Here is a 20,405-nt window from a genome sequence, read left to right on the forward strand (position 1 = left end):
AGGACATAACTGGCAACGTATGTTTGGACTTTCTGGCCACCCTCAAGAATCTGGCTGCCAACAAGCACAAGCAGCTGTTTCCAAACAGTCTTCAAGGGCAGCCCAGCGTTTAACACTTTGCAGTAATCTAACCTAGACCTGACAGGCCTCTCCGTATGGAGAGGTCTCAAGGTATTTGGAGACTAGGGCAGTTGCCCCAACTGCAAGGCACCCGGAGGGGTAGCGAAGTGGGCCCCACCCACCACAAACGAACAAGACCCATTCAAAGTGTTTCCATATGTCATCACATTCCTTTGTCTGCAATGAATGGGGAAAGCTTTGATCTGCACATTAAAGTTCCTCCGCTACAAAATACAGTCCCCCCCCCCACCAAAGGAGTCCTTTGCAGAGCAAAACAGTCTTGTCACTGTTGCAAGTAGTCTATTTCCATGAGCCATTATAGCCATGAAGGAAGAAGAGAGAGAAACACACACAGAGAGAAAATATGCCTAGAGAAACACACAGAGAGAGAAAATATGCCTAGGAAACAAGGAATTTGTTAAGGGGCAGAGGGATTTTTTGGGGGGTGAATCTGGTGTCATAGCAAGGCTGCTTTTTGACCCAAGGGTTCATCTACCTTCATTTTTTACAAGCAAACATGAGAGATAACAAACATGTAGAATTCCAAATATTACCATTCACAATCAGAAGTACTACAGCAGAAAAAAACAAACAGGAAAGAGTTCCAGGTCGTGTCATGTTAGCAACATCAACAGGAACAAGAAGTTAAGTAACTAAAACATCCATTATTGAGGGAGGGACTCAGGTGAACAAAGGCAAGGCCCTGGCTTCCCTGTGACCTAAACCCAAGGGGATTCTTCTTGCCCTGACTCTGTATCATTGGCAGCCAACACGGGACTCTATTTTGAACCACAGCTCTCAGCAGATGGGGATGATGGGAGCTGCAGCCCAGCAACACCTGGAGGGACAAAGTGTTAGCCACACCTGTGCTGCCTCAATGCATTTGGGAGGCTGTTTACCAAAGAACCAGGAATCAGCAGGTGTTTTGAGTCAGCAAATAAAACCCAGTTAGATAGAGCCTGTAAGATCTGCAGCACCTCCTGGAGCAAGGCAAGGCAACGGAAACACCAAACTGCCCCAGTTCAACATCACACATTGCACTACAACGGCGAAACAGAGACAGAACAGACCTCAGCGAAGCCAGGAGAAGGGCTAGCAATTGACAACCATTTTTTAAATATGTGTGTGTGTGTAACACAAAGGAGAATGAACTCCAAGATTCTTCAGGAACGTTTTGAAGCAAAGCTTCCCATATTGCATCCTGCAGGATCTAATGAGGAGCAAATAAAAAGGTAAAGGGACCCCTGACCATTAGGTCCAGTCGTGACCGACTCTAGGGCTGCGGCATTCATCTCGCTTTATTGGCCGGGGGAGCAAATACTCTGGGCTTAATTTCATAGTCTAGTTCTAGATTTGCCAGGCATGCAAGGAAGGTCATCTTGCAAAGAATGTATATTTTTTTAAAAACAAAATTCACAGAGGGATTTAAGTAAGGAAATAATGCATTAAACATATATATATTAGTGAATGCTTTTCACATTCCATTAATGCCCACAGTTACTCCCTGAGGGGCAGGTCCCTGTTGGCACCATTTTACATTAAGCCAGCCAGCCCATCTACGTCTCAGCAGGTTTTCCCAACTGGGCCATGTTAAATTTGGCTGTAATCCCTGCACTGCAGTGGGTTGTGGAGGGGGGGGCGGTGTCAAATTTTGGCCTTGCTTTCCCCACCCCTTGTGGGACAAGGCAGTGTGCAGCCAACAGATTCCATGTCAAAGCACTCTAGAGACCCAAGTGGTATGAAAAGTTGGACCTCCCTGGTGTAGATGGTGTTGAGCTACATTGGCCTTATACACTGTATAAGGCACCTGCCTCTTACAATTTATCTGCACATTGGAGGTGAAGTAGCAGTCATTTGGGGGCAGTCATTGCCTCAGATTGACGCCATGGGAGAGCTTTGCTGGAGGCCCAGCAATATTGGGCATCTTCTGCCCTTGAACTGCACCAGCAGGTCATTCTAGGAACAAGTGTTCAGAAATTGGAGATTTCATTTTCCTCTTTCCTCCCTGTCCCCTTTCCCTTGAATGCCGTGTCTTTTTTGGATTGTAAGTCTGTGCAGGCAGGGGCTGCCTTGTTTGGGTCGATTGTATGTATGCCCCTCTGGGAGCCTTTTTGGCTGAAGAGCAGGCTACAGATGCTCTGAAAGCAGTGGTTCTCAAAGGGGGCAGTATTGCCCTCCCGGGGGCAGTGGGATTGCTTGGGGGGCACTAGGAGGCAAGGGGGCGGCAGAACAACTATTGGACTTTGAAAAGCTGGCATCACTGGATCATGTTCATCAATTTCGTTGAATTAATTCAACTAAATAGTTTTAACTGGCTTTTGAATCAATGCACAACTGTCACTGTTTTAACCCGATTACGTTATTGTCTTCGTTAGTGGGCTGTGCAAACTGCTATTCTGAATAATGCTTTTTATAGGGCAGGGGATGAGTTTATGGAACCGATGGTGGCCCAAAAAACGTTTTGGGAAATAAATAAAGTACAGGATCATTCTTCAGGCTGCTCAAGAGCCCAGCAGCCAACAAACTGGGGGGGGCACATTATAATTAAAACCATGTGTGGGCAAGAAACAAGACAGAAGCTCTTTCTGCCCCGGCTGCTGGGAGAAATTTAAACCAGGCATTTGGTCTCCAGCCCTCTGGAGACACAGCAGCAACATGGGCCTAGCAGAGAGGCTGCTTTTAGCTCAGGGCAGCGGCAGTGTTGTTTGCAAACGCAGCCCTTCTCTGAAGCCACGGCAGGGAGGCCAGGCCTGTCTCTGTTTACGGTAAATGATAGGAATAAAGGGGTAATACACACGGTGAGAGGCAGATTGGGAACTCCACGTACCCCGATGATGGCGTTCAGCTCCGTCATCGTGACCTGCTTGGCACGCTCAACAGCCTGAGCCACTTGCTGTTGGTGCTGTGGGGACAGAGAGAGAGAAAGTACTGAGGCATCCTGCATCCAAGGAAAATGCCGACAATCGAAAGGTACACCGGTTTGGCTTTAAAGTGGTACCTCTACTTACGAACACGATCCATTTCAGGGTGCCATTTGCACCCCGAAAAGTCTGTAACTAGAGTGCCACTACTGTGCGTGCACGAAGTGCACAGATTGCCTGTGGCGAACCCGGAAGTAAACACTTCCCAGTTTGCCACATTCGTAACCTGAAAAGCCGCAACGTGAAGCAAACGTAACATGAGGTATGACTGTATTTCATTTATAGCTCAGCTTTTCCTCCAAGGAGCTCAAGGTGGTGTACATGGGTCTCCCTTGTCTTATTTAACCCCCACAACAACCCTGCAAGGTAGATTAGGCTTGGAGAGGCTGGGACTGCCCCCCCAGGTCACATCCAATGAGCTTCATGGCAGAGTGCAAGGGGTGGAGATTTACCCTGGACCCTCCCAGCTCCTAGTCTGACACTCCCCACCAAGGGAATTCTGGGAACTACCAAGTCTGTGGGGCACCCCAGAGAATTCTGATAGCAAATTATCAGCATCGCCCCAACGCCACGCTGCTAAGAACCCCCTGTGCAAGGAAGGCATGGCGAATAAAGCCAGATTTGCGGAGTGGATGTGTCCCGAAGGACTCACAAAAACAGAGGGGAAGCGATGTACTCAAGAGATCAGAAGCTGCTTCTTAAGAACTTGGTCGTACATCAGTATTTCCTGTCTTCTGGCACGTTTCTCTAAGGAAAGGGGGCTGGGAAGTCATTTCAGGCTGAAGGCCACATTCCCTCTTAGAAAACTCTGAGGGTTATATGCCAAACACCCTCCCAGCCATTAGATTTTTCAGGGGTTAGAAAAAAGCATTTCATCATTTCAAGCCTAATTAGGGTTAGGGCAAGAGGCTGCGATTGCCCTCCAAAAGTCACACTCAGTGAGCTTCATGGCCAAGTGGGAAGTCTGAATCCTCGTCTCCCCATGTTCTAGTCCTCATGTAATCCCTACAACAACCCCAAGAGGTAGGTTAGGCTGAGAGAGGCAATGATTGATCCAAAGTCACCCAGTGAGTTTCATGGCCAATTGGGGGATTTGAACCCTGCTCTCTCCCAGATCTTAGGCCGACACTCTAACAGCCACACCACACTGGCTCTCAAAACTGGCTGCTAACACTGCTTTGTGGACAAGTCTCAGAGACGCAAGTCCATCCTCTGGGTAACTTGCAGGAAGCATTTATTGGCTAAGAAGGAAGTAGCTCAGGATGGTATTGAAGCAAAATGGTGGGTCAACAATTATCCCACACTTGATCAAATTAAGTGGTGATTCTTCTGCATATCCATTCACCCATCACTGCATCAGTCCAGCCCTCCTGTTTGCAACCAGGTCTTTAAAATGAGAAGAGCATTTGGTCTCGGCCCTGCAGGGCTCCTACACAGGTTTGGCTTACTTCTCCCCCAGCAAAACCCCTTGGCATCCTTACCTCTTGCGACAGAAAAGGCATGATCTGGGCTAGAATGGTGTTCAGCCTTTTAGCGATCTCCGTCTAGAAAGAAGATAGGAAAGAGAGAGTGAGTCAATTTACTGTCATTCACACACCATATTACAGGTGTGTGTGGCGTGTGGTTGGTGTTTTTTTTGGGGGGGTAAGGGGAGGAGTCATGATCCAGGGTTTAGAAGCAGCTGCAACAAAAGCTTTGCAACCCCCAGAACAGCATGCCCACATCCTTATCTGAGATTGCTGCATTGCAGGGGGTTGGACTAGATGACCCTTGGGAGTCACTTCCAACTCGACATTTAAATGATCCTATAATTAGTCAAGTTTCCAGTAACCCAAGGCCAAATGAAAAAGAGGTCTTTGGCTCAGCTGCTGTGCAGCAACTACAGATTCCATATGCAGGTTTGTAACAGCAGCACTATGACTACATTTAAACCATACATTTAAAGCACTATGATACTATTTTAAATCGTCAAGGCTTCCCCTAGAGAATGCTGGGAGCTGTAGTTTTTTAAGGGTGCCCCCCTATTCCCCTCCCAAAGCTACAATTCCCAGAGTTCCCTGTGAAGGACTGATTGTTAAATCACTCGGGGAACAGGAACCTCCTAACACCCATCGGCATACTTAACTACAGTTCCCATGATTCTTTGGGGAGAGCCAAAATTGGTATCACAGTGCTTTATGTTCCAGGCCTATTGCAGTATCCTGCAATACTGTAGTTGGGTGGGGCAGGGTGAACAGGGCACAAGCACACATCAAGTTTCTAATCCTCATGAACCCATAGGTGAGCTTGGAAGTACACAGAGAGCATCTGGCGAAACTTCAGGACTCGGACATCCGTCACTGCTATCAACAGCAAATACGTGCAAAATATACAAGAGCACTTCTTTATTTCAGGAGGTATTCAAGGATACGTAGTACCGGCACCTCTTTTTTTGTTGTTAAAAAGTACGGCACTTCCTATAACCACTTCATGGTGAGTAAAGTAAAGGTAAAGGGACCCCTGACCATTAGGTCCAGTTGTGACTGACTTTGGGGTCACGGTGCTCATCTCGCTTTATTGGCCGAGGGAGCTGGCGTACAGCTTCCAGGTCATGTGGCCAGCAGGACTAAGCCACTTCTGGCGAACCAGAGCAGCACACGGAAATGCCGTTTACCTTCCCGCCGGAGCAGTACCTATTTATCTACTTGCACTTTGACGTGCCTTTGAACTGTTAGGTTGGCAGGAGCAGGGACCGAGCAACGGGAGCTCACCCCGTTGCAGGGATTTGAACTGCCGACCTTCCGATCGGCAAGTCCTAGGCTCTGTGGTTTAACCCACAGCGCCACCAGCGTCCCTTCATGGTGAGTACCGGTACCTATTTTTCGGGGGGGGGGAGCAGGAAGCATTGTACAAGCATGTCCATTTCATCCAGGATGTAAAACCCAGGTTTTCCTAGTACAGAGGAAGCCTCTGTATAAGGAAGGGTTAATAAAAGACAAGCACTCCTGGACCAGGGCAGCTGTTAAAACAGTTCTGGGTTCCAAGGCAAACAAAATCTGATCACTGGCCAAGGAATCCACAAACAAGGCTAACAATGGAGGCTGGTCAAAAGCACACATTGGAATGGGATCAAATGATCCAAAATTCCTTTTCATAAGTCAGAGCAGCTTGTTATCAATAAAGCATTTAATTTTTAAAAATGATTTAACAACTCAAGATACATCTCCTGAAAGCCAAAAGGTCCTCTGTTCTTACAAGCTGCTGATTTTCCAGTGAAGGCTATCCAAACAATATCTCTTCTCCTCTGGACAGGAAAAGCTACAGCAAGCATGATGCTTGAAGCAGAAACTATTTCTCTTCTAATGGGCTTTGAAAACTGTAGAGGAAGCCTCTGATTCCTGCATTCTACTATTCTTCCCCTTTCACAGAACATCAGCTGCAGGAAACATTTATATGCAAAGTTTTAACGCTAGTTAGTTAATAATTGCTGCTCCCAGGATCAAAGGAGGGGGCACTATTTCCCCCCTCCCCCATAATATTTATATACCACTTGATTGTAGAAAACCTAAGTGGTTTACAAAAAGAATAAAACAACAATCTTGTTACTAAGAACAACACACACACACCCCAAATTTACAAACAAGCAATTAACTAAAAACAATCAGCATTCTGCATAAAAAAATGTTTTTAGCTGGTGCTGAAAATAGTACAGGAAAGACGCCCCCCCCCACTGATGTCAAGAGGCAGTGAGTTCCAAAGTGTACGGTGCTGCCTACACTTCCAAATGCGGAATGGGTATTATGCAACACCTGTAACAGCGCCAGTTCTGCTGACTGAGGAGGTTGAGAGAGCATATATGGAGTAAGGGAGATTAGGCGGCCTGTTGGCAGGAGAATAATCCTCTCTCTTCCAGTGTCATGGCAGCAAAGGGTTAACCAACAATGGAGTGAACAGCAGATAAACAGGAGCATTCCATCGAAATTTGATCTGCCATCTCCTCCTGCCCCCAATTAAAAAGTTCAGCTAGGAAGCAGCTCTGCATCTGCAATTTCCGGAAACCCCTTTTCAAAAGCTTTTCTATTCTTTATTTCTTTGTCTGGGGGGGGGCTGAAATTTAAAGAGCTACGACCATACTGCTTTTAAAAGAGCATCCTGGAACAGATATCAGAACCAAATAGTAACCAACCAGCCTTTCCCCACTCCCCACCCCAAGAACAGGCAATCAAAAGGGAACAGCATCCTGGTTTGCCCAGAAAGAGAACCCTTTGCCCCAGTGGCACAAACCCCCATGCGCACACCCCTCACCCTAAAGAGAGGCTCGCGGGCAAAAGAAACAGGGGCTGCTCACTCCAGAAACCACTGCCAGCAAGACACTCTGAAGACAGCCTCTGCCAACCTGGTGCCTTCTAGATGTTTTTGACTAAAAGGTAAAAGTTAAAGGACCTCTGGACTATGGGGTTGTGGCGCTCATCTCGCTTTCAGGCCGAAGGAGCCGGCGTTTGCCCACAGACAGCTTTCTGGGTCATGTGGCCAGCATGACTAAACCGCTTCTGGCACATGGAGGATTGTGATGAGTGCCAGAGCGCATGGAAATGCCATTTACCTTCCCATCGCAGTGGTACCTATTTATCTACTTGCACTTTGACATGCTTTCAAACTGCTAGGTTGGCAGGAGCTGGGACAGAGCAACGGGAGCTCACCCCGTCATGGGGATTCGAACTGCCGACCTTCCAACAGGCAATCCTAAGAGGCTCAGTGGTTTAGACCACAGCGCCACCCACGCTATCAATGCCTCTTAGCCACGATGGCTATGTTCTCCCTCCACCCTTGGAGGTATTCTGGGAATTGCAAGTGGGGAGAATTGCTCTTGCACTCAGGTCCTGTTTTGGGACTTTCATTTGGGGCATCTTGTTGGCCACTGAGAACAGGATGCTGGACTAGATGGGTGTGCTGGTCTGATCCAGTTGGTTCTTACATTCCTATGGACAACAGCGCTAGGACTGATGAGAGCTGAAGTCCAAAATGTCTGGAGGGCACCAGGTTGGCAAAGGCAGCCTTAAATACACGGTGGTTTTATTGTGGTGGAGGATTCCACAGGTTAGAGGACATCCAGCCAATCAGGGCTGGAGAAAATTCTAGGAGGATTAAGTCAAGACTTGCTATATCCTCTCAGCAGCCTTAGAGTCACAGAATTGTAGAATTGGAAGGGACCCTGAACGCAGCAACCACACCTTGACCGCTACTCTGGCTGGAAATTCCTCATGCTAAATTTTGACACCAAATGTATTCCCTTCGCTCTGCTCCTCCCTTCAAGTCCCTCAAGGCAGCTCACAAGGATACCGAAGCCGTTTAAAATCAACAAGCAGGCCACGAAAACTCACAAAATTAAAAGTTATCATTAAAGGCAGCCTAAAAACTAAACACTGAGGTACTCTGGGGTCCCAGACAGGACGCAGATGGCCCTTTTGTCACAAAGCCTGAGTTGTAAATATTTCTGCCGTTGGCAAGGATTTCAGAAGCAACCCTTTGTTAGGTGTGTGTGTGTGGCAAGGGGGGTGAGTAGAAACCTCCAAGTTTTGCGTTCCAAAACATGGCCTCACATCAAAGCTACACCTTCCCGTTTAACATCCAATTCAATAGTCCGTTTAAAAATATTTGTTCACTTTAGTTAAGTTTGACAAATGAAAAATTTAAAACTCACTTGTCCCTGGTTAAGGCTGAATGAAGGCCTGCCAGGAGAGAGGCGGGGGTCTTGGAAAATGCACCTTCCTCATAAATTCACCCCATTCATCACAGCATCTCAGCCCCCTCTCCCCTCCCCACCAGCTAACCTTAATTCATCACCCTCCCGTTTCCACAGCAACCCTAACCCCTCATTCCCCACTAGGACATTATGCAAATAGCTCCTTTGCCTGACCGCAGCTCTCTGCAAAAATCACAATGCCTGTGCCAAGGCAGGTCGCATTCTGCTGAGTGCAGGAGCCGCCAATCACGTTGGCTCCACAAATTAACACTGGATAAAAGCCACACTTGGGAGAGGAACGGGCAGCTGCGGGTGCAGGCAGAGACACTGTCAAGTGAGTGATGGTGAACAAAGGCAACTTCAGGCCACTTAGGAAAAACAGATTCCATCAAGTGCAGTGAGTCCAGGAGCCAGGACCAGAATTCTTACCATATGCACAGAATGCTTACAAATGCAATTTTTGACCAGGTCTGTGACATATCCCAAGAGATGGCAAGGAGGTAGCAGCAATCACTGGGCGTGATTTAGATAAAGTCAGTGCCAAGCAGGTGGGGGTCATGACCCACTGAAAGGCAATTGAAAGCCTGTGTGGTGTTGGTTATAGTGTCAGACTAGGACCTGAGAGATCAGGGTTCAAATCCCCACTTGACCATTATGCAGTTCAGTGAGTAACCTTGGGCCAGTCACTCAGCCTAACCTATCTCACAGGCTTGTTGCAGGGACTAGAACCTGAGGAGACCAGGGTTCGAATCTCCACTTGGCCATGAAGATCACCCTCTTCGTGCTGAGAGATGACACAGGAAAAGTCAATTTTTAAAGAAGGAACCTCTTTTTAAAAATATTTTTATACCAACTAAAGAAAGAACCTCTCAAAGCTTTAACAGTTATCTCACCTCAAGACTAAAGAACAAACTCGCTTTCTCTTCTGCCAAACATGAGGCCAAACTCACCAGGGAAGAACATCTGGGGGGGGGGAACAATCACAGCACTCAAAAGCAAGACTAGCTGCCTGCTGACTTAAGTCCATCTTGTAGGAACACGACCCTGAAAATCTCCCAAAGAAATGGATTCTCCAGCCTCCCTGAGTTGTTGTCAACTGACCAGATGCCCACCAACTCCACCCTATGTCCAAATCTTTGACTCTTCATGCCTGCCACCCAAGCCTATTGCCCCTTCTGCTACCTGTGATCTACACAGACTCGCCACCCTCCCTATCAGGGGGTAGACAAATGTGGTGCCCGCGAGGGGCGATGGGAGCAGGAGGACAAGAAGGGCAGAGGGCACCCACTTGGCTGGCCCACAGTCCAGCAAGCTGGGAAAAGGGAAACCCAAACGGTCGAGGGGAGGAGCGACTATGCAGAAGAGGTTGCACTGTTTGGGGGTTTTTAGAGAAAAGTAGAGCAAGAAGTGACCTGTTGGAATATTCAGGACAGATAAATGGAACTCCTTCACCCAGCGCATAGCTAAACTATGGCACTTGGGGGGCTTTAAAAGAGGGTTAGACAAGTCCATGGAGAAAGGCTATCATTGGCTACTAGGTGCGATGGCTGTGCTCTGCCTTCAGAGTCAGAGAAAGCAATGCTTCTGAACAGCAATTGCTGGAAGCCAGAGGAGGGGAGGGTGTCTTGTGCTCGAATCCTGCTTGCTGGCTTCCCATTGGGGCACCTGGTTGGCCACCATGAGAACGGGATGCTGGACTAGATGGGCCATTGGCCTGATCCAGCAGGCTCTCCTTATCTTCCTATTTCTGCCCAGTCAGCTCTTTAGACAACCCCACTGCCTTACCATCATTTTTTATTTGTATGCTGCCTTTCCACAGTTAAAAAAACAATGCTCAGGGCGGCTTACAGCATAACAAGATTTACCTAATTACAAAAGTCCTAAACAATAAATAAACCACATCAAAAAAATACACAACCAATGGGAAACAATTTCCACATAAATCAAAACTTAGATGTTATTGTTATTTTATTAGATTTTTTCCAGTACAGCGGTACCTCAGGTTAAGTACTTAATTCATTCTGGAGGTCCGCATTTAACCTGTTCTTAACCTGAAGCACCACTTTAGCTAATGGGGCCGCCTGCTGCCGCTGCAGCATGATTTCTGTTCTCATCCTGAAGCAAAGTTCTTAACCTGAAGCACTATTTCTGGGTTAGCGGAGTGTGTAACCTGAAGCGTATGTAACCTGAAGCGTATGTAACCTGAGGTACCACTGTAGTGGGTTGTTGTTTTATTTGCACCCCACCCATCTGCGTTGCCCCAGCCACACTCTGAGTGGCTGTTGTTGTTGTAACCTGCCCTGGGGACCTTAGGGTGAAGAGAAGATGATGATGATTTCCATTTGGGTGCTGAACAGTGTTCATCCATTTAGTGCAAGGGTTTCTACTTGGGCAGCAGGACTTTCCCCTCCCCTCTCACTCGCCAACATTCTCCCCCACCCTTCCCAAATCTGCTCCAGAGGGTTGTGGGGGGCTCCTGAAATGGATTTAGGGGGCATGCAGGAGAATCAAGCCCCCCAGGGGGGTGAGCAGAGGGGTCACCAAGCAGCCCTGCTGACATTTGGCTTGGCAGAGCAGGCCAGCCAGCCAAGAGGATAAATGAGTTGAATTCCTCCCTTCCCCTTTGGGAAAAAAACAACACACACAGCCACCGATCTGCTTCTGCAGACCACCCTCCAGTTTCCCAAGGAGTCTTTAAGGGCAGAGGCGGGCAGGGGAAAGGGATGGGGATGAAGCCATCCGCCCAAGTGCCTCCAGCATTTGTTGAAAGCAGAATATTTGTCTCTCTAAGCAGATGAAAATAAGGTCCTTGAGCCTCCAAGCGGTTCTCACTCGGGGAGACAATTAGGGGCACTTCCAGCTGTCTAGCACTCGCTCAAGTGCGCTCTTCAACCAGGCTCTCAATGGTGTGTTGAAAGCTATTTGCGGCAGCAAAGCGTTATTAGCCAGGATGGAGAGCGCCGCTGATGAGAATTAAATTCAGGGAGGAGTGTGGGCGCGCGTGGGCGCAAACGGTTATTACGGATTTGCCAATCGCACGAGGCAAACGAGGCCGATTCAGGAGATAAAAATAAGGATGCCCAGCCAGGAGATTCAACAGATATTTGGGGCGGCAGCGAGGTGGGTGGGTGGGGGTTGTAATGTGAATCCAGGCGTCCCTGCCATTAACTAAAGGAGCCGAGCTAAATGGGAGGGGGCTCCCGCAACTCGGGGGGGGGGGTCTCAAGCACTTGGCAGATTCCTAGTATTATCTCTTAAGGAGATCACTAGCTGGAGATGATGCAATGTTCTTGGAACCTCAAAGCAGAGAGGGCCGGGGGGGGGGTGTCACCAGCAGGTCCCACCAGGCTGAAAAGGCACTCTGGTTTGGACAAACGGGCCAAACCCTACGCCAAAGGATAAATGGACATAACTCTGACATCAGGAATCGCAAGACAGAGAAACCAGGAGGAAAACACTTCAGTCTCCCAGGACATTCTATGCAAGATCTCAAAGTAGCTGTCATGTTACAGAATAATTTCAGAAATAGACTGAATTGCAACTTATTACCAAACTTAAAACCATGGAGACCACTGGTCTGAATAGAGACATTGGATTCTTATCTCATTATACATGATAAAGCTACAGGTTTACCACATCTACCAGCCAATCACCCATTCCCACCACCCTTCTGAGTAATACCCCTCCCCGCCCTCTCACTATATATAAAGGTCTGGTGACTTCTGTTTCAGAGTATCTGAAGAAGTGTGCATGCACGTTAAAGCTCATACCAAGAACAAACACTAAGGTGCTACTGGACAATTTTAATTTTATATATATATAGTTCTACTGCGTCAGATCAACACAGCTACCTACCTGGCTTCCCTCTGCTCACCCAATTAGGCAGATACCATCTTTTGGCATTATTTTACCTATTTTAAAGCAAGAAGCTTAAACAACCATTTTAACAGCTACAACGCAGTGCAGAGTTAAAACTATGGAACTCACTCCCACAAGGAAGCTGGGATGGCCACCCATCTAGACAGCTTTAAAGGGTTACCAAAGAGCATCGATGGCTGCTAGCTATTACGGCTATGCTGCCCGCAGCTGGAAGCAGCAATGCTGCTGAGTGCAGTTGCTGGAAACTGCAAGAGAGAGGAGAGGACTCTAGTGCTCATTAGTTTGCCAGAGGCAGGAGTTCTTGCACCACACAAAGGACCACTCACAGGCAGCTTAAACCTGCTGTGAAATTTTGCTTTAAGAGCATCCTTCAATCTGTCTGGATGTCTCCTAAGTAGCGACGAGTTGTACTTGATGCATTTTTAGGCCTTTTGGAGAAAGGCTCAGCGGCAGCATCTGCTCTGCGGGCAGAAGGTCCCTGGTTCAAACCCCAGCAGCATCTCCAGGTAGGGTTGGGAGAGAGTCTCTGCCGAAACCCCCGAGAGTTTCCACTGCTACCAGTCAGTGCAGACAATGCCGAGCTAGATGGACCAATGTTCTGACTCAGTGTCAGCTTCCCGTGTTCCCAACTTCTCCTAGTTATCCACTGCTCATCAAAGCCTCTAGACAGCCGCTCCCGCTGCAATTTCCCCAAAGGAAATCTCCTCCGTTTTTTATATACTCAAAGACAAACATCCACCAAGGAACCCTGCGCCTTGCTGTGCCATGCTAGTCTGGAGGGCACAAAACAGCATGAATCATTCAAGCGTCTACCCGATGGTGTGCAGATAAAGCTAATGCAGGTCACCTGAGAAGTCTGTTAACTCAGAACCTCCTTGCTCAGCATCCATACCACTATTAGTGGCTGGGATTTACTTGCAGGAGTATCTTGGCCAGAGGAGGAGCAACAGGGGTCTTTTCATTCAGGCCTTCTATTTAACACCTCCTGGCTGTGTGTGTGTGTGTGTGTGTGTGTGTGTATATATATATATATATACACACACGCACACAAACACATATGGCAGCTTGTGTTAACAGCTGTTCTCATCCAGCGGCCAAATAATTTTTAAAAAAGATTGAACCCTTCTCTCTTCCCACTCAGGATTCACAAGTAGTAAAAGCCAATCAATGGCTAATCCTTAAACAGAGGCCATGCACAAAACCCGCCAATGTTTTCTCATTTGATAAAATTTATACACTGCTTGGCTGTTGTTGTTTTTTAAAAAAGGTCAAAGTAAGAGAAATTAACAACAATTTAAGGCATTTGAAAAGTTAGCATAGCAATGGACTAAAAACAGGTAAGACTTGCATCCAATTTCTAAACATCTGGGTAGGATCAGCTGAACAAAACTGTTTATAGCAGGTGCTGAAAAGAGGACAGTAATGCACCTGCCTGATGTCAATAGGCAGGGAGTTCCACAGTGTAGGTGCTGCCACACTAAAATATCAAGTTCTTTCTCTCCCTGCTGTCTGAACAGTTCCACACTGGATGGATTGTGATGAAACACTACAAATCCTCCAATGCCGGCTGTGCGATGATAGCCTTACATTTTTATGTATATAGGAAGATTACCCTATAATTCCTTGACTGTTCCCCCAGGATATCATCCCAGAAGTCATGACTTGCCAGATGGAATCCTTTGGGGATGAGCAAGCAGGGGCGCCGACTTATAAAAAATATTGGGGGGGCCCATACCGGGGTCCTGCCGCTGGTTCGCTCGGGTAGCCGGGAGAACGCAGTTCGAGGTGGCGGTGTTGGGGAGAGACCCTCGCTCAGGGCGCCACTAGACTTGGCGGCCGGCGGCCTATCTGGGGGGTTTTGGAGCGTATTTCGGCGGAGCGATTGGGGAGGAGGGGGCTTGTTGCCGGATTCTTCAGCTGAGCCGGAGATCCGCTGCTGGGGGTCCCTGGGCCGAGTTGTGAGCATGGCCTGCTGAAGGGAGATCCAGCCGATTGCGCGACGGGGACGGCCGGGGCTCTCCGGCTAGGGCGCGCGGCTGGCTGGCTGGCGAGGGAGCAGGTGGGGAGGAGGCGGGGGTCCTCACTCTCTTAGGAAACGCACCCACGCGCCTGATTGCCACGAAGTCCGAAGGGTGCGTGTGTGGAATTAAAAAGCAAAAACGAGATACGGGCAGGGCAGGCAAAGAGTTTTCTGCAAGAGGATGGAGGGCAGGTTGAAGAGAAAATCACTCAGGATGAGACAGTCAAATCAGCCATGATAAAATGGGCTCAGGATATTGCGTATAACATCATGTTTGAGGACTGGGAAAGGTTATGGACCACCGGAATGAAATTCACGGCATGTAATGCCTTGAAGGAAAATATTATGAAAATGATTTATAGGTGGTACATGACCCCAGTCAAGCTTGCAAAAATATATCACCTGTCTGATAATAAATGTTGGAAATGTAAGGAGGCTGAAGGGACATTCTTTCACCTCTGGTGGACTTTTCCAAAAGTGAAGGCCTTCTGGGAAATGATCTATAATGAGTTAAAAAAGGTATTTAAGTATACCTTTCCCAAGAAACCAGAGGCCTTCCTCTTGGGCATTGTTGGCCAGAAAGTGTTAAAGAAGGATAGAACTTTCTTTATGTATGCAACTACAGCAGCAAGAATACTTATCGCAAAATATTGGAAGACACAAGATTTGCCCACACTGGAAGAGTGGCAGACGCAATTGATGGACTACATGGAACTGGCTGAAATGACTGGCAGAATCCGAGATTTGGGAGAAGAAACAACGGAAGAGGACTGGAAAAAATTTAAGGACTATTTACAAAAACAATATAAGTTGTATGAATGTTAAAAATTTACACGATTCGGAAACTATAGCTTCAGCAATTAGATTTGGGAAACAGGAAATTATATTTTAAGTAAGAAAAGGTCAAAATCTAAGGTAATACTATGTTTAATTTAAGATATAAGTAACTGATGAAAAGTATGTTAAATTTAGAGGTATAGTATTTGAAAAGTACAAAATAAGGTACGAAACAAGGTAATAATTTGCTGATATCTTTATTATAAAGAATGCAGGGTAAGGGAGATGCGAGGAAGTCCAGTTAGTTATATAAAAAATGTGTTGCATGGTTGGTTTTCTTTTCTTCTTTTTCTTTTTCTTTTACTTTTTTCTTAAGTTTATGTTTCTAACTTTGTATTTGAAAACTTAATAAAATATTTATAAAAAAAGAAGAGAAAATCCTTTCGCTTTTCTGGGGCGCAGGGAAGTCTCAGAGCCGGAGGTTGGGGAAGGGACCCCCTTTGCTCTGCCCTCTTCTCCCGTCTTACATTCGCATGGGGGTCCCCGCCCGAGCTTGCCTGGCCACCGGGCCACACAAGGGCTGCGCTCTACGCGGCGCACCTTGCTAGCCGCGCAGCTGTCCTCCGCGGCTGTGGAGGGGCCCTGCGCCGGTGCCCAGCCCCTCTGGGCGCCCACTGCGCTGCCAATGACAAGCGGGCGGGGAAGGCGTCGCTTTCTTTCCCGATCCTTCATCCTCCCAGTCTTCCAGCCCTTTTTTGGGTTGGAAGCTCGTCTCGTTCGCCCTTCTCCTTTCTTCACCCTGCGCGCAATTTTCCTCCCTCGTCTCCCTCCCCATTTCTCCTTCCTTCCTTCCTGACTGACTGACGGGCTCGGGTTCGGGCTTCGGCTCAGGCTCGGGCTTCGGCTCGGGCTCGGGCAGCCACAGCGTCGGCGGTGTTGGCGATCGGCGGCGCGGGGGGATGGCCCTCCCGGGGGAGCCGGCGCTGCTCAATGGGGTTGCCAATGAGACAGGCCGGCCGCCCCCCTCCCCGGCGCCCCCCGCCGCGCCGGTGCCCGTTATCGAGCTGGTGCGCGCCGGGCGCCCTATAAAAGCCGCGGACGCGCCCACCGCCGCCCGAGATTATTGGGGGGGCTGAGCCCCCCCAAACGAATTTTTGAGGGGGCTCGGGCCCCCTCAAGCCCCATGGAGTCGGCGCCTATGTGAGCAAGTACTTGTATTACCAACAGACTAAAACACATACCCTGAATCACCATGACACTAGGAGCAGCTGAAACAAAGGAGATAGCAATGTTGGGGCTCACTCCCACTAGGACTTGAATGGGATGTCTGAAAGTTTTCTTATATGAATTGGGGATTGGTGAGGGGCTTTCCCCAGGCAAAGAGGAGCCCACAGGTGGTTTCCAAACCACCCTCACCCTTTCAAAGCCATGGAAACACAGAGGAAGCAGAATTAAAATTATTCCCCAGAGGCCACTTGAAACAAGTAACCGCTTTTGAAAGAGTCATCCCACACACTTCAAGGGGTATTTTTTTTAGTCAAACAGTGTATAAATTTCATGAAATAAACAAATCCTGCTCCAACTAAAAGAGGGCAATCTCACAAGATTAAGAGTGAAAAGAGAAAAGTATTTCTCTGTTGTCTAAAGCGTGTTTCCTTGGGGACAGTCATCCTCAAACAGGGAGGGCCACCACCAAAAAGGCCCATACTCATGAACCTCCCATGGAGGAGCAGGGGCACATGAATTCTAACACACCTTAGAATTAAACGGTTCTGACATGCTCAGCAATTATACAGAATGTCTTACATTCAAGAGAAAAATACATTTTTAACAAAGACTGGGTGAGGCTTTGTTCCCAGCCATCTCTAGACTTCTCAAGACACCCCAAACTGTCTTTGCTTTCATCCTGTCTTTCCTCTGCCCCACCACACCCATTGCAGGGACCTCACCCAACTATGAACGTTGTTATATGGGGTCCCAGATCAGGCCAGGTGAGCACATAATGGACAGCCTCACACTTCTCTCTGACGTCACCAGGCAGACATTTGCCTTCAGATCAAACCCTACAAAAGCCATAGTTGCCCCAAACAAGTCCCATTAGACCAGCTTTCTTCATCCTGGCCACTTTGCCCTCCAGATGTTCTGGATGAAAACTGGAAGTTGCCATCCAAAACAGCTGGAGGACCCCAGGTTGGCAAAAGCAGCATCTACGTGAGTGGATGGGCGCGAAGGCAGGTGAGAGGAGAGCCAACTCTCTGCTACCAGCTGAGCCCAGCAAATCCTCTTCCCAACCTGCTGGAAGAGGCAAGGCGAGAAGGCAGATTAAAGGATCGGTTTTCCCTCCCCTCGCAATCAAAGCATCTCATTTCATTTCGTTCAATAATCCTTAAAATGCCATCTCCAACCAAAAACATCACACAGACACATCGACTACAAAGCTGCCCGCCCACCCCCTCGCGCAGATATAAATCTGACATAATTACCAGCCAGGGAACCCGGCATCAAAAGGAGCCGTCCCCCAAAGCAAGACGTAGACTGGGAGGGGTTTGCTTGCAGAGAGTGAATTATCCCCCCCATAGAAGAAAAACAACAACCACCCAGCCAAATTGCCAAGTCTGAAGAGTCCCTCTCTGGCACTTTCTTCGCCTCCACAGGCCTTTCAAAGCTCGAAATCTGCAGCCGCTAATTTACGACTCTCTTAGAGGGGCGAAGATATAAAGCAGCAAATGGAAATAGGCCTTTAAATCAGGTTTGAGAGCAGAGTTCTGGAGGGCAGCAGCCACACAATAAGGGGGGGGAGACACTCTCTCTCCACTGGGCCAGAAAGCTTTGTCAGGAAAAATACCAAAGTGTCTCTCAGTACCCCGGTTCAGTTGCCTGGGACAGCCATCCGAGGTACCAAGAGACTTTTGGGTATTTTCCCCAACAGCTTCTAAACTCTCCTTATTTCTTTATTGCAATGGTTAGTTGTTCTTTTGGTTGTAAGTGACTTGCAGAGAGTGAGGCACTCATTGAAGACCAGTTTAAAAAGCAGAGGAATACAAAAACCTAAAAAGCGCAAGATCTCTTACGTCTTGGTCAAAAAGCCCACCTGGAGTCCTGTGTCCAGTTCTGGGCATCACAGCTTTACAAAAGATGTTGGTAAGTTAGGACATGTGCAGAGGAGGGTTTGTATAGCAGAGATATGATAGCCATTCTCAAATTATCTGGAGGGAAGATGGCGCAATCTTGTTTTCTGCTGCTCCAGAGGGTAAGACCAGAACCAATGGATTCAAATGACAAGAAAGGAGATTCTGGCTAATCATTAGGAAGAATTTTCTGAGGGCAAGAGAAGAGGAATTGACTCCACTGGAAGAGTGTGGACTCCTGTTCTTGGAAGTTTTTAAATGGAGCTTGGATGGCCATCTAGCAGGGATTCCTTAGCTGTGATTCCATCACAGCCTAAGAAGAGCCACTGGATCAGGCCAGCATCCTCTCCCCACAGCGGCCAACAAGATGGCTGAGGTTAAATCAGCAAGCAGACTTCATGCACCATCTCCCCTCCTATGGTTTCCAGAAACTGGTGTTCAGAAGCATTGTCTGCCTCAAACTTTGATGGCAGAGCGTAGTCATCATGGCTGGTAGCCATCAATAGCCTTCCCCTCCAAGAACTGGTCCAATTCTGTTTTAAAACCATCCAAGTTGCCACCTGAGACTGTTTAACCATGCGGTGCATGAAGAATCAGGGAGCTGGACTAAATGACCCCTGGGGTCCCTTCCAACCCTACAATCCTATGGTTCTATTGTCCGCTGTTAAGCTCCAGCTCTTCCCCTCCAAGGCATCACAACTAATCAGGCCTGATCTCAATAACTTCATTCCTTGAAGTTTTGCTATCATGCGCCCAGGCCCTAGGCTCCTTAAGGTTTTAAGCTTATCAAGGAAGCAAATCGCATTCCCAAACAGCTCAGCTTGTTCTGCCCTTGCGGGGGAGAAGGGGGGGCCGGGAGCCATTAGAGTAAGACAGAAGTTGCCTCTTTGCCAGACAAACAGGTGGGGCTGCAATAGTCATTAGATGCTATCGCCTGGAAGAGGAGTTTAACTCTTTGCAAGCCAGTCACTCTCGGGAAATGGTGGCAGTTCAGTCGAATATGACTATGGGGTCTGAACTTTTGTCACAGACAGCTTTTCTGGTCCTGTGGCTACCAAGAAAAGGGGAAGGGGATCTGGCAGAGCTGTAGGGGGTTGGGAAAGGATTCCAAATTCCCAGTGGTCCAAGTTTTTTGGAGAGGGATCTTTTACAGCACCCTTTGCCAACCCCGTACCCTCCAGTTGTTCTGGCCAACAACTCCATGCTGGTTGGGGCTAATAAGAATGGTTGTCCTAAAACATCTGGACAGCACCAAATTGGAGAAGGTCATCTTACAAGCACTGACCAAATTACTTGTTTGCTGCTGCTCCAGAGGGTAGGACCTGAAGCAATGGATTCGAATGGCAAGAAAGGAGATTTCAAGTCAACATTAGGAGCAACTTTCTGAAAGCAAAAGCTGTTCAACAGTGGAACGGACTCCCTCAGAAGGAGTCATTTGAGGTTTTCCACAGGGGTTGGGTGATCATCTGTTAGGGAATCTTGCATTGTAGGGGGTGAGACTAGATGACCTGCAGAGTCCCTTCCAATTCTAGGATTCCATGACCACTTTCACAGTCTCATCTACCTTCTATCCATCCCTATGTATGTACCACAGTCTACTCCCTTTTGGCTCTGCCCCTTCTTTTAAGAAGCAGGCATTTGGTGAGATTATGTAGCAAAAAAGTGCGCCCTTGAACACATACAAAGCACATTTCTATCAACACTCATTTATTTAGAGGAATACTAATACACTGCCCTTCACATTATCATCATAGGGCTGTGTACACATATGAAACAAGGACGAACCTATTAACTCTACCAAATTAAACTTACAACAGAAAATCAACTTCCATAACCCA

The 20,405-nt window shown here is 47.8% G+C and overlaps 1 protein-coding gene across 4 annotated transcripts in view; it reads right to left on the reverse strand.

Annotated features, from left to right (window-relative positions):
- Positions 1-20,405, reverse strand: part of TLE3 (TLE family member 3, transcriptional corepressor) — a 50,999-nt gene that overhangs the window by 23,857 nt on the left and 6,737 nt on the right. For 2 of the 4 annotated variants that reach the window (XM_082198938.1, XM_082198937.1), the window contains exons 5-6: positions 4,523-4,585; positions 2,948-3,022 (exon numbers count right to left, since the gene is read on the reverse strand). In XM_082198938.1, the coding sequence (XP_082055064.1) occupies positions 2,948-3,022; positions 4,523-4,585 (138 nt within the window). Of the gene's footprint in view, positions 1-2,917; positions 3,023-4,522; positions 4,586-20,405 lie in introns of all 4 variants that reach the window. The other 2 variants (XM_082198935.1, XM_082198936.1) reach the window with 1 other exon arrangement.

The sequence above is a fragment of the Podarcis vaucheri genome (genome assembly GCF_965113315.1).
Source record: "Podarcis vaucheri genome assembly, chromosome: 14".
In the NCBI taxonomy this organism is placed as follows: domain Eukaryota; kingdom Metazoa; phylum Chordata; class Lepidosauria; order Squamata; family Lacertidae; genus Podarcis; species Podarcis vaucheri.